This window comes from Hibiscus syriacus, unplaced genomic scaffold, assembly GCF_006381635.1.
Source record: "Hibiscus syriacus cultivar Baekdansim isolate YM2019G1 unplaced genomic scaffold, ASM638163v2 tig00117022_pilon, whole genome shotgun sequence".
NCBI classification, from domain to species: domain Eukaryota; kingdom Viridiplantae; phylum Streptophyta; class Magnoliopsida; order Malvales; family Malvaceae; genus Hibiscus; species Hibiscus syriacus.
Genome location: NW_024063528.1, coordinates 221,351 through 233,742, shown reverse-complemented (window position 1 = coordinate 233,742; position 12,392 = coordinate 221,351). Strand labels below are relative to the sequence as shown.

At 35.7% G+C, this 12,392-nt stretch overlaps 1 protein-coding gene across 1 annotated transcript; it reads right to left on the bottom strand.

The window, feature by feature from the left end:
* Positions 1-9,925: 9,925 nt before the first annotated feature.
* Positions 9,926-12,392, bottom strand: LOC120196012 (BES1/BZR1 homolog protein 4-like). The gene is made up of 2 exons (XM_039197922.1): positions 12,026-12,392; positions 9,926-10,842 (listed from the first exon to the last, which is right to left on the bottom strand). Exons 1-2 carry the CDS (start codon positions 12,239-12,241, stop codon positions 10,117-10,119), a joined length of 942 nt encoding a protein of 313 aa, XP_039053853.1. The 5' UTR covers positions 12,242-12,392; the 3' UTR covers positions 9,926-10,116.

The window sequence follows — 12,392 nt, the reverse complement described above, 5'->3', positions numbered from 1 at the left end:
TAAACCAAATAATAGCTTAAAATTGGAATTGAAAACGTTTTAGTTTTGAATTAAAAACCATTTAAAATATTTATAAGATATGTGAATTTTGATAAATATTCATAAATAAAAGTCATGCCATCTAAAAGTGTAATTAATATACACAATGTTTTATAAGTTCAAATTTTTGACACGTTATAATAATAATTGAGTTCTGATTATATTTTTTTATTAAGTTAATTTTGAATTATTTGTGTCTGACATATATTCAAATACGAAATGAGAGCTCGAACCAAACGATTTCAGTAGTAAAAAAAATTATTGTATTTCCTTAAGGTTATGAATCCGAACACCAAAAATACCTGGAATGTGAATATTTAATGTTAAATGATTGAGAGTTGTCTATGTAATTACGAATCTCTGTCTTTTCTTTTCTTTCGAAGTATTTTATTTCTGGCATATTTCATACATAAATTCGAAGATATAACCTTCCAAGGCCCTCCCAGATACATAGGAAAAATGAAACAATTGAACATAATTGGATTATCCGGAGATCCAACGGTCAAGATCGAATCCGAATAATAGAGAAGCTTGGCACTGTTATTCTGAATTAAATTGCTCCACTGAACTCATGGTCATTCCTCTAGATGCAGATCACCATGGCACTGTTATTCTCATTCTTTGAGCTCTTATATGCACACGTAATTGACAAATATACTATATATACTGCTAAAATTCTTCGTTTTTCTTCAAGTATTCATTTTCGATAAATATTCCATACATAAATATAAGAATAAAATATTTCAAGATCCTTCAAATACATAAAAAGAAATATAAACACACTTAACATAGAAGCAGATTCAAGATATATATGTTGTTTTGATTCTTAATTTTTCTTTGAACACATACTCAACGAATATTGAACACGAATATGATTATACAAGGATTTGACTCTTTAGGGACATAGTTATTCAAAGACAAATGTAGGATTTTATATTAGATGACGGATTTATAAAATTTTACAAGAATGAAAATTGATTTTCAAAAAAAAAAATATAAAGAAAATACTTAAATTATATGAGAATTTAATATTTTTACTAATGATAATTTAAACCCAAAGTAATTTTAATACTTTTCAAATTAAACATTGACCCTTTCAAATTTTGAATTAAAAATTTATTAGTCTATAAAATTCTATGGTTTAATCCTCACTCCGTCCTACGATCTGTAAGAGGTTTCCAAATATATAGAAAAAAATGAACATACTTATGTCCGACTTCGACACATGCCGAAATCAGATAGTCCGATTCGAGTTCGAGTAGAACAGCAAAAGAAAACATCTACAGAATGCCCTAAGGGGGCCAAACAGTTTCACCATTTCAGATCCTAAGCTAACATAGATAGAATAAACACCATTGATGAACATAAAAGGAACAATATCAGCTCCCAACCAGAATCTCAGGCAACTCATCAAAATTGCTAAATCCATCAAATTTCAATTCAATTCTCAACTAATCTACATAGATCAGTAAATCAAACAGTAAAAAAACAAAACAAAAAAACAAAAAGTAACAAGAACCCAGATTCAAATTGATGGCATCAACTCAAATTCATTCACAAATAAACTACGAGTTCAATCAATTACAGAGAAAAACCTGTTGGGGCAAGCGCCGAGCTTCGGCCTTCTTGAAGCACATGTCGTCTAAAGCTTCACTTCGACACCAACGGCACATTGGGTTCTGCAAACACTGAAATTTCGAGGACATTTCAGTGCAGGTCGGGATCTGATTCTTGTTGTTGTTGTTCCTTTGCAGAGCTAAAGAAGTGCGGCGCCATGAAGGAATTAAAGGGGCTTTGCCGGTGAAGCTATTATCAGTTGCTGCTGCTGATGATGATAGTAATAAAAGGAAGAGAATTGGGAAGAAGTTGGGGAAGCTTAGAGCTTGATGTGGTTTCCATTGAGAGATTCAACATTTTGGCTGCCTTTTCTCTTTATCAAAAGTCTTAAAACCAAAGATTTGCCTTTCTTTTTCCTTTTTATTAATTTAGGACTTGAGTTTGCTTCTTTTTATCTTCTTGTCCTTTTTGGCTCTCTATCTAAATTTAATTCGAGTCTTATCAACCATTCGATTTAAATTTAAAAATATATTACTCAATTAATTTTGAATTAAATTTTATCAAAAAAATTATTTTAAATTGAAATTTTATTTTGACTCGATATGATATATATATATATATATATATCATTTTTATTAAATAAAATAAAGATATAATTAAAAAATATTGAAAGAGAAATAATATTATAAATATCTTTAAATATATAATAGATAATTATACTATTATATTTATCAGATAATTTTTTTAAACTCTATGTACAAACCCTGACGCAATTATTTCCTTAACGAAATTCGACCCATTCCAACTTAATTTTATCTTTAAAAAATTCAATAAATTATTTACTATGTACAATCTTATTTTATAATTAATCACATATTTAAATATAAGTTAAAGTAAATATGTATAAATCTTACGTATAACAAGATTTAAATAAAAAATAAATTTTAAAAATCCAATTACACTTGATCTAAACCCAAAATATCTTAAAGTTGTCACAACATCAACTATACCATGAAATCAAGGTCATATAAAAATTATATTACAATTAACTTAAAGAACAACTATAAATTTATAAATATAGTCCACAAAATGAATATAAATCATATTGATGAAAGAGAATGCCATTTTTTTTCTATAACTCTAAGTTTATAGGATGTGTTATCAATTAGTTAAAAGATTTTAAACATATCTATTCAAAATTCCTGGCTGCTACTCTTCCTAGATGATGTTGATGGAACAAAATCATTTTCGTTTGTTGTTGTCCAAAAATGATATTGACGTGGGCATAGCCGATATTTTGGCCTGGGGAACTCAATCGGAATTTGTGGACAGTAGGATGCATTGGGTCAATCATGTGAAATTAAATTTTGTTTCACTTCCCCCCCCCCCAACCATTAATACATCTGCAGGCCATTTTATTATAATCTTGAGAACAAATGACGCTGTTAAGACTTCTAGCGGCAATGCACATCTTTCTATTGGAGCCGGTTTAAGTGCTGCTGTTGGTATTGTTGGACGGACTGTGGAAGCCAATGTACGAGCCGGCGATGGTGGTTATGCTGCTTGTTATACATACAGCCGTAGAAAAGGTATCGACTCATCCCATCTTAGATTTTCTGTTTCCTTGACCATAATCAAATTGCGTTCGGTTTCATACTATATTTTTGTGTGGATAAAATGTATGTATTGTATCCAAGAAAACGCAGCAAGCCGAACTCCATGAAGTTTGGAACGAACGGCCTCCTCCATAGAAGTCAAGACCCCATCAACCTCACTCGACAAACCACCAAAAATTCTCCTATTTCTTTCCTCCCAAAGACAATTAAACAAGACAATAGCAAATGACTTACCCTTGAAGCGAGATATAGCCCAATTTAACACCAAATCCCAAGTGAAAGCCTCACATTTCAACCTGCAAAGACCCACAATAGACTCCCAAACTTTAGCAGAAAAAGGACACTCAAAAAATAAATGATTCCTGGACTCCTCCCCCAAACCGCACAGAACACAATGCACATCAACCACAAGGCAAATCTCCTGCAGACGATCCTTAGTCGACAACCTATTCGCATCGTAAGCCAAACAATCACAGAGTGCTTGGGAATATGCAAGGGGAACCAAATAAGTTTGTGCCAAGGAACTTTACGCCTCCAACTTATGATTTCAGACCAGAAGTCACTAGCTCGCACCAAATTATCAGCAAGCCTCAGCACTTGGAGCTCCCTCCTAAGCGAGAGGATTTTCCTTAGGCTCCAGCTCAAAGAGTTTCTGATTTCAAAGTTCCAAAAATCAGAGTCTTTAATAACATACTGTCTAACCCAAGCAACCCACAGAGAACCCTCCCCAGCCAAAATACATTTCAGGAGCTGAAACATGCAAGCCCTATTCCAACAGGAGAGATCCCTCAAACCAAGCCCCACTCCCGGACTTAGGTAAGCAAATATCCTTCCAGCGCCCCAACAGCCAAACAGTCCATCCCTTTCCAAAAAAACCTCTAACAGATCTGATCAATATGCCTCACGCCTACCTTAGGGAGAAAAAGCTGTCGCACCAAAAGTTAACAATGCTAAATAAGACAGAACGAATCAATTGGAGTCTCCCTGCATAGCTCAACTTCCTGCTAGACCAAAGCTCAAGCCTCTTTCTAATACAATTCAGCAACGGCTGACAATCTTGCACCGAAAGCTTCCTCGTAACCAAAGGGACACCCAAATAACGTATTGGGAGAGACCCAATTCTGAAACTCGAAACCACACCAATAACATCAAGATCATCAGCCGACAAACCAGAAGTGAAAAGGTCACACTTGGCCACATTCAGCGGCTATTTTCCCGGTATATCATCGGTGATCGGTATTATTATCGATCTAACACCGGTCAGACTATATTTTCCGATCTAACACCCTTAGCAGGAAAGCGCGCCCCCTGCACCGCGCTATATGCTGATTTGGCGCCACGTGGGTACAGCGCGCCCCCTGCCCCGCGATATACGGTGATCTGGCGCCACGTGGGTATAGCGCCCCTGATCCGCGCTATACGTCACGTAAGAATATAGCGCGGATCAGGGGCCGCGCTATACGCCGTACCAAAATTATATTTAACGCGGTCCCTGATCCGCGCTATATCTTTTATCTGAATAATTACATATAGCGTGGTGCAGGTACCGCACCTTATATGCTTATAAATACATTCCTCCGGCTCACATCTCCTCGCATCTCTCCTCTTTTATAAATTAATACAACAATTCCGTCAACGATTAATAATTCTCACAATCTTCTCAAATTTGATTTAGAAGTTCGTGCGATTTTTCGTTATAAGGTAATTTTGTTATAATTTTTTAATTATATCTCAAATTATCTAAATTTTTCTCAAATACTCTCTTTTTAAGGTATATTTTATAATATTTTTACTATTATGTTTTTACTTTATTTAATATTTTACTAATATAATTCTTTTGCAGATATATAATGGAAGACAGTCTACTTCGCTCGGATGGAAATCATATATCTTTACACTTTGCTGATACGATAACATTTTAACATTTTAACATTTTAATTTAATTTAAATTATTAGTAATATTTAGTTGATTTATTTAATGCATGATTATTAGATTAAATATCTCGACACTTTGCTGATACGGTAACATTTTAACGTTTTAATTTAATTTAAATTATTAGTAATAATTAGTTGATTCATTTAATGCATGATTATTAGATTAAGAATTAATTTTTGTAATTATTTATTTTTAGGAGAAGGACCGTGTATTAGATCTTTTTAATTAGGAATCTTAAGTTAGTGATACTCAGCCGTGTCTTGCCGTATTTAGTAGAGGCTGTATTCGGTTATATAGGTAGATATCAGGGTCACTGTAAGATAGAGCAGTGTCAAAGAAATTTGTAGATGAATGCCTTCTCCTTGAACTGGACGCGGTGTTGCCATATGGATTGTTCGTGGACCCACCTCGGTACATATCGTAAGGAGTTGCGGATGAATGTCTCCCCATTATGGCATTAAAAATCCTTACACATTATTGTAGTCGGGCTGTCAACTTTATCAACTTATTCAGCCAGCCCATAGTGTAAGCTTAAAGATTGACCCCGAACAGCACGCACTTGAACAAAATGTGCATACATCTCAATAGCAGCGTCTGAATAATTACTTTGAGCTTCAACCATCATTTGAACATCATCATTGTTCGAAAGTTCGAACGCTATACAAGTTAATGACAACAATGATGTTGGAAATCTGTACTGCAACGACGACATTCTTCTGTTACTTCCAACATGAATATTCCTCGAAATCTTCGTTATTAGCTCCTCAAGAGTTATGTTTCTCTTGAATGATATTTTAACACGCTCATTTGATACGAAAACAACGCCGGTTTCATCTTCTCGAATTTCACTATCATAATAAACAATAGCTGAAAGTCGTGCCATTCTTTGAGTTTAAAAGTGCGGTAATATTATATCTGCAAAAAAATAACTTAAACAAACATGATTAAATAAATTATATATGAACGAAAATAAAACACAATAAATTTTTTACACATAAACGTAAATAATTTAAATAATATAATTTTATATTATTACCTGCACCGTAAAACTATTTCGATGTATGCTCCCGCTTTTCAATTTTACAAACATAAAAATTAATTGAAAATAATTAGTATAATATTTTTTCAAATAATGATAATAAACAATAAGTATAATTAAAAAAATTATAACGAAATTACCTTATAACGAAAAATCGCACGAACTTCTAAATCAAATTTGAGAAGATTGTGAGAATTATTAATCGTTGACGGAATTGTTGTATTAATTTATAAAAGAGGAGAGATGCGAGGAGATGTGAGCCGGAGGAATGTATTTATAAGCATATAAGGTGCGGTACCTGCACCACGCTATATGTAATTATTCAGATAAAAGATATAGCGCGGATCAGGGACCGCGTTAAATATAATTTTGATACGGCGTATAGCGCGGCCCCTGATCCGCGCTATATTCTTACGTGACGTATAGCGCGGATCAGGGGGCGCGCTATACCCACGTGGCGCCAGATCACCGTATATCGCAGGGCAGGGGGCGCGCTATACCCACGTGACGCCAAATCAGCATATAGCGCAGTGCACGGGGCGCGCTTTCCTGCTAAGGGTGTTAGATTGAGAAATATAGTCTGACCGGTGTTAGATCGATAATAATACCGATCACCGGTGATATACCGAGAAAATAGCCACATTCAGCTTCATCCCAGAAATCTCATAAAAACAGTCTAGCACACTCCTTATACCAACAATCGAATCAAGGGAACCCTCAGAGAAAATGAGAAGGTCGTCAGCAAAACACAAATGCATCAAACCGATTTTCTTACACTTAGGCTGAAACTGAAAGATACCCCGACTAGCAGCGAAATCCAGTATACGAGAAAGAACATTCATAGAGAGAACAAAAAGATAGGACGACAGAGGATCCCCCCTGTCTCACTCCCCTCGCACCCTCAAAGAAACTGACCAGACTCCCATTCAATGCAATTGAGAACCTAGAATTGGTCAAACAAGCTTCAATCCACTTTCGGAACTTCTCAGGTAAACCCAAAGCATCCATAACCACCAACACAAAATCCCAACTAAGGCTACCAAACGGTTGCATATTTGCCATGCCATCTTAGTGATTTTTTAGGGTATGACAGTATCATGCTGAATATCGACATAGCAGTGTCTATTGGCTACATGACAATAAAGCCATCTACTCGTACACTTTTAACCCTGCAAAATTAAGTGTTGTGGATGGAATTTCATAGGTTCGTTTAAAGTTAGAGATCAATAATTGCATTGTCTGTTAATTTGATTCATGTTTGAATTATGTAGGTGCTTTTATTGGATGTTCACTTGAAGGAAGCGTTGTCACCACTCGGGTACGAGAGAATTCTTTTTTCTATGGCAGCCAGTCGATGACTGCATTAGATATACTTCTCGGGTCTATTCCTCGACCACCAGCTGCTGCCATTCTCTACCGAGCGCTTTCTGATCTATATGACACACTAAGTTGAGCGCCGGAAGTTGGAAATCAAATTAATTGCTTCTATATTTTGGTATGAAGAAGATCCAATGGAGCATGAATCTTAATATATCTTATGTACATTCTCTGTAAATCATCTACTCTAATCTCATACTATATAATCCTTTGCCTGTGTAAAAGTTTATATTGGTGGATTATTGTATAGGGGTTCTAGGTATACCAAAATGGCAGAACCTGAACCCGGTCTCAGACCTGGATGTCGAAACCTGAATGAAAATGGAAAGATTGACTTGTTAATATGGTGTATATGATGAAGGATATTAAGATATTGTATAAATTTCAACACATTCGCATATTCGTATCGTGTTTTTACATATTGTTTTAGGTTCTTTTTTTTTCTCGTGCCATGTTAATGTTGCATGTTATGTAATCGTGTCGTCTACTGGAATTCACTACCTATGCATCACAATTTTTTTTTTTTTTTGGTTACAAAGAGAACCACTAGAAACTAGTGGGTTGATCTTCCTTGTAGGGCATCCAGGTCAGAGTTGAAAACGCATTGTACCTCCTGGGGAGGTTGAAGGAAATAGGAGAGCTCGGCACTCCCACGCTGCCCCATCTTAGCGAGGCTATCGGCAAGCCTATTAGCTTCATGAGGAGAATGGCTTATCCTAACTTCCCAGGGCCTGTTGAGAATACCTTGGATTTTTCGAGTAAGAGTAGATTCGAACGGTCAAAGGTGAGTCTGCTCACCACTTCAATACTGTCGCTGTTAAGCTCAAGCGTACGAATATTACGATTCCAAGCTAGCTCGAGGCTATGCCGCTATGGTGACTTTTACTATACAAAAATTTGATATTTAGACCATGATGACTAGTTAATTCAGTAGTTTACATTATTAATTATTTTGATTAACATGTTCGATGTATTAACGATAATAATGTTTTGTACAGAGTACTAGTATTATAAAAATAGCAGATCGAATAATGTCAAATTGTCGGCATTGAATTTTGAATTTTTAACCAGTAGAAGGACTAAAATCAAACTTTTACCTTTATGAAACCTAGGCCAACTTGCTGAAACACGCGACTGTAATAGATGGGGGATAAACGCATTATAGAGCCTCTGCAAAAGTCAAGGACAGCGTGATAATTTTGTGCGGCTTCAGAACAATGATTGAACAACCGGCATATATTTCTTAATTAATTGAAAATTAATTTTGATATATTATTTCAAGTTGGCTTAATGCCTAAATAAGTGCGTAAATTATATTTTTGTGTCAAATAAATATCTATAATTTTTTTTATTTATTTTGAGTGTTTAACATTAAAAATATTATTATTTTAGGTACACAAACATTAACGGTATTAGTTCTTCCCGTTAAGTGACACGTATTACAACTTGGTAATTTTAAAAATTTTATATAAATTTTTTATAAAAAAATTATATATTTTAAAAAAACACACACAAATTTTGAAATAACCCCTAAAGTTTGAAAACCTTCATTTCAACCCCTAAATCCACGCCGAACGCCGTACTTTGCCATTGAAGAAGCTCTACCGACCTCCCCTCCCCCTACAACCAAACTCCTATAAAATCATGACCGATTGACGATAAATCGGCGTTTTAAATCTAGCGAACCCTAGGATAAAAATCACAATCTCACGCGATTCCGACGGTGAATCGATGACAACTACGACGACATCTAACTAGGATGAACGTAAGGACTACGTCAGCAGCGGTAGCATGGCCAAAGCCCAGAGAGTGCGGCGACGGAGGATTAAGGTTATGATTTGGGATGTTTGAGTTGTTTTATAATATAAAAAAAAGTATTTTAATAATAATAATAATTTTAATTATTTAAAAAAATTTAAAATTATCAGGTTATGACACGTAACACTTAACGGGAAAAACTAACACCATTGACGGTCTGGGCACCTAAAGAGCTAACATTTTTAACGTTAGGCACCTGAATGGACAAAAAAACATAGGCACTTATTTAACGCAAAATGTATAGTTCAAGCGTTTATTTGGACATTAAGCCTTTCAAGTTTATAGTTAGTTTTCAAAAAATACGTGGACACATATATTCATACTTATAAATATATTTATTTAAAAGTGTAAATAGTTATTTAAATTATTGATTAAGTTTCATAATTTAATTAAATTTTATTTTTTAAAACATTATTAGGATATTTTAAATTAAAAATCATAAATTTACACATATCTAAATATATAGTATAGAACATGTCAATAGAAAACACACTTAACATATATAAGTCGGAAACAATGAGAAAATTTTAGACATGTTAAATCACTTCCAAACAAATATGAAATGGGTGAATGGACTGCCCTTCAAGGAAAAAATACACAGCTATGACTTATATGTAACTTGATCATCTGTTTCTCTTTAGCTCAAATGGAGAGATGGCGGTGCGGGGATGCGTTTTCGAACTCGATGATGTTGCCAATCGGAATGCGAAATCTTAGATCTCGGAATGAAAACGTTACCTAGTTTTTGAATTTCCTAGTTTAAGCTCAAGATCATCAGCTGCACATTCTTCGTGGATCTTTTCTCCTTCCCAAGGTTTCACTAACCCTGTCGTGTGACTCCCAAAGGCGAACTCAGCAGCGATCGCATTGGACATCAGAACGTCTGATGTTTGATCGACACTAGCCGGCAGTGCTGGTGAGCATGTGCCACTTTGTCCCGGAGTCCACATTCGCGAACCTCCTGCCGATAAAGACTCGTCTTTAAACCCAAACGGGTTTCGAGAGACGAGGCTAAAGGTAGGGGATGTTGGTCCACTAGAAAGCCACCCTGGATCAAGAAAAGCCTGATGGTTAGGACTAGGTGGAGTCGATGAGGGAAGGTAACAATGCCGCTGCCTGGTCCGAGCTGAGCCGGCTGTTGTTTCGTCCCAGTCATTTCTTGTTCGAGGAGTTCGGGAAGTCGGGGAGCACAATGGTGGGGTGATTGGAGCACTTATTGACCCACCGGCAAAGTAGAGATGGTGAGCAAGCTTAGACGAAGCCGAAGATGAACCCGATGAAAGGTTTTTCAACCATGGGATTAAGGAATTGGCATCAGCCTTGCTATTGCCATTGGCTCGGTAATGCGATGAAGCAGGACTCGGGAAGGAAGACGAACCGGGACTTGGGTAATACGATGAACATGCACTAACCGATGCCGAACCTCCCGCTATGTCCATGCGATCCACTGGTTTGCATCCCTGCAGAAAACGAGAAAAAAACACATCGGATACAGATATACATCCAACACAAGTATGTTCATGCACATAGTAGCTAACTCAACAGCAGGGACAACGCCGAGCAGGTTTAGTCATACAATGGTAAAACTGCATTGTAGCTCCTAAAAATTTCTGACTTCGTCCCTGAAAAACGGCCCTGATTCGAAAATGCCTCTACCAATAGGCTTTAAACAAAAAAAAAGGCAAGGTAAAACAAGACATTGATGAATTATGAAACAAGAAATCAAATTTCGCATAATTAGAGTCTAACAACCAGTCATCATTTTGTCAAACATCACATGAGACATTTTGGTTTCTATGGGGACACATTTGATGGACCAAAAGCAAAATGGTGGCAAACGTAGTCATTGCAACCCGACAAACAAACTTTTATTAGAAGAGAAAAATGGATCTAGGATAAAATACATTTAGGTCCTTAAATTTTATTCAAATAATATTTTTAGTCACTAATCTTTAAAAATTACAAAATTTATCAAAATTTATTATTATTATATTATCACAAATAATTATTTCCTAACAGTTTAAATAAATTTAATAAACATTTTATAACTTTGAAAAGACCAAAAATTAAAAAAATCATTAAAATATAATACATTAACCTAAAATATTCATTACCCAAAAATCTAATGTCAAAGACAACGGCGTTTACATAAAGCATATAATAAATATAATGTTTCATTTGCTAACACGCTACCTCGTTAAATTTTGAGCATATAATAAATAGGAGATGGACCAATATCAAATTTTGAGCAAACTAGTTAAAAAGCGTCGCAAAGCCAATATTCCCGGTAAACCTCAAATTTGAGAATAATAAAAGGGACCAAACCCATAATTTAACCCATATGGTTAAAAAAGCATCGCAAAGCCAATAATCCCGGGACCTTTGATCGAAATTACCAAAGTAACCTTAGATGTTCCAACAAGAATTTTGACGGCTTACACTAAAGCATAGTGTCCGTGAAATGACGAAACTACCCTTGCCGGAAATGCTACCGTCGATCGACGAAGTGTATTATCGTCGAATCTTCGACGACCTTAGCACTTTTGTGATTTCTCACGTGATAACAGATTTTAAATCAAACCTCAACCGTTGGGTAGTAATAAACCGATAGATCAGAAATCATAAGATCGAAATTTTGTGTACCTTTTTGTAAGTGGTGCCGTCTTCTTCGACGGTCCAACCGGCTTCGTTGCACAGAGCTTTCAAGACCTCGTTGTTGTCGCAGTGCTTCGAGAGTTTGTAGTTACCGTACATCCGTAGACCGGCGAAGATCTTCGCCGCGATCGCTCGCCTCCGCCGTTCTCTCCGCTTGTTGTTCTCCCTCTCCTTCCACGTCGGCATTCTCGTACCTGACATCATGATTCTTTTCAGTAAAACAGCGACGACGACGTCAAAATTTTCTCTTTTAGTTCACTGAGTTGGAGATTCTTATAATTGTTAGTATCATTATTTTCTCGAGAAACAAACGGAAATAAAGGGTAAAAGTGGTGTTAGAATGATGGAGGTGCAG

Coding starts and splice junctions, on each gene's coding strand:
- LOC120196012 (XM_039197922.1), bottom strand. CDS start 12,241: ATGATGTCAGGTACGAGAATGCCGACGTGGAAGGAGAGGGAGAACAAC. Junction 10,843..12,025: donor ACGGCACCACTTACAAAAAG/GTACACAAAATT, acceptor CGTTTTCTGCAG/GGATGCAAACCAGTGGATCG.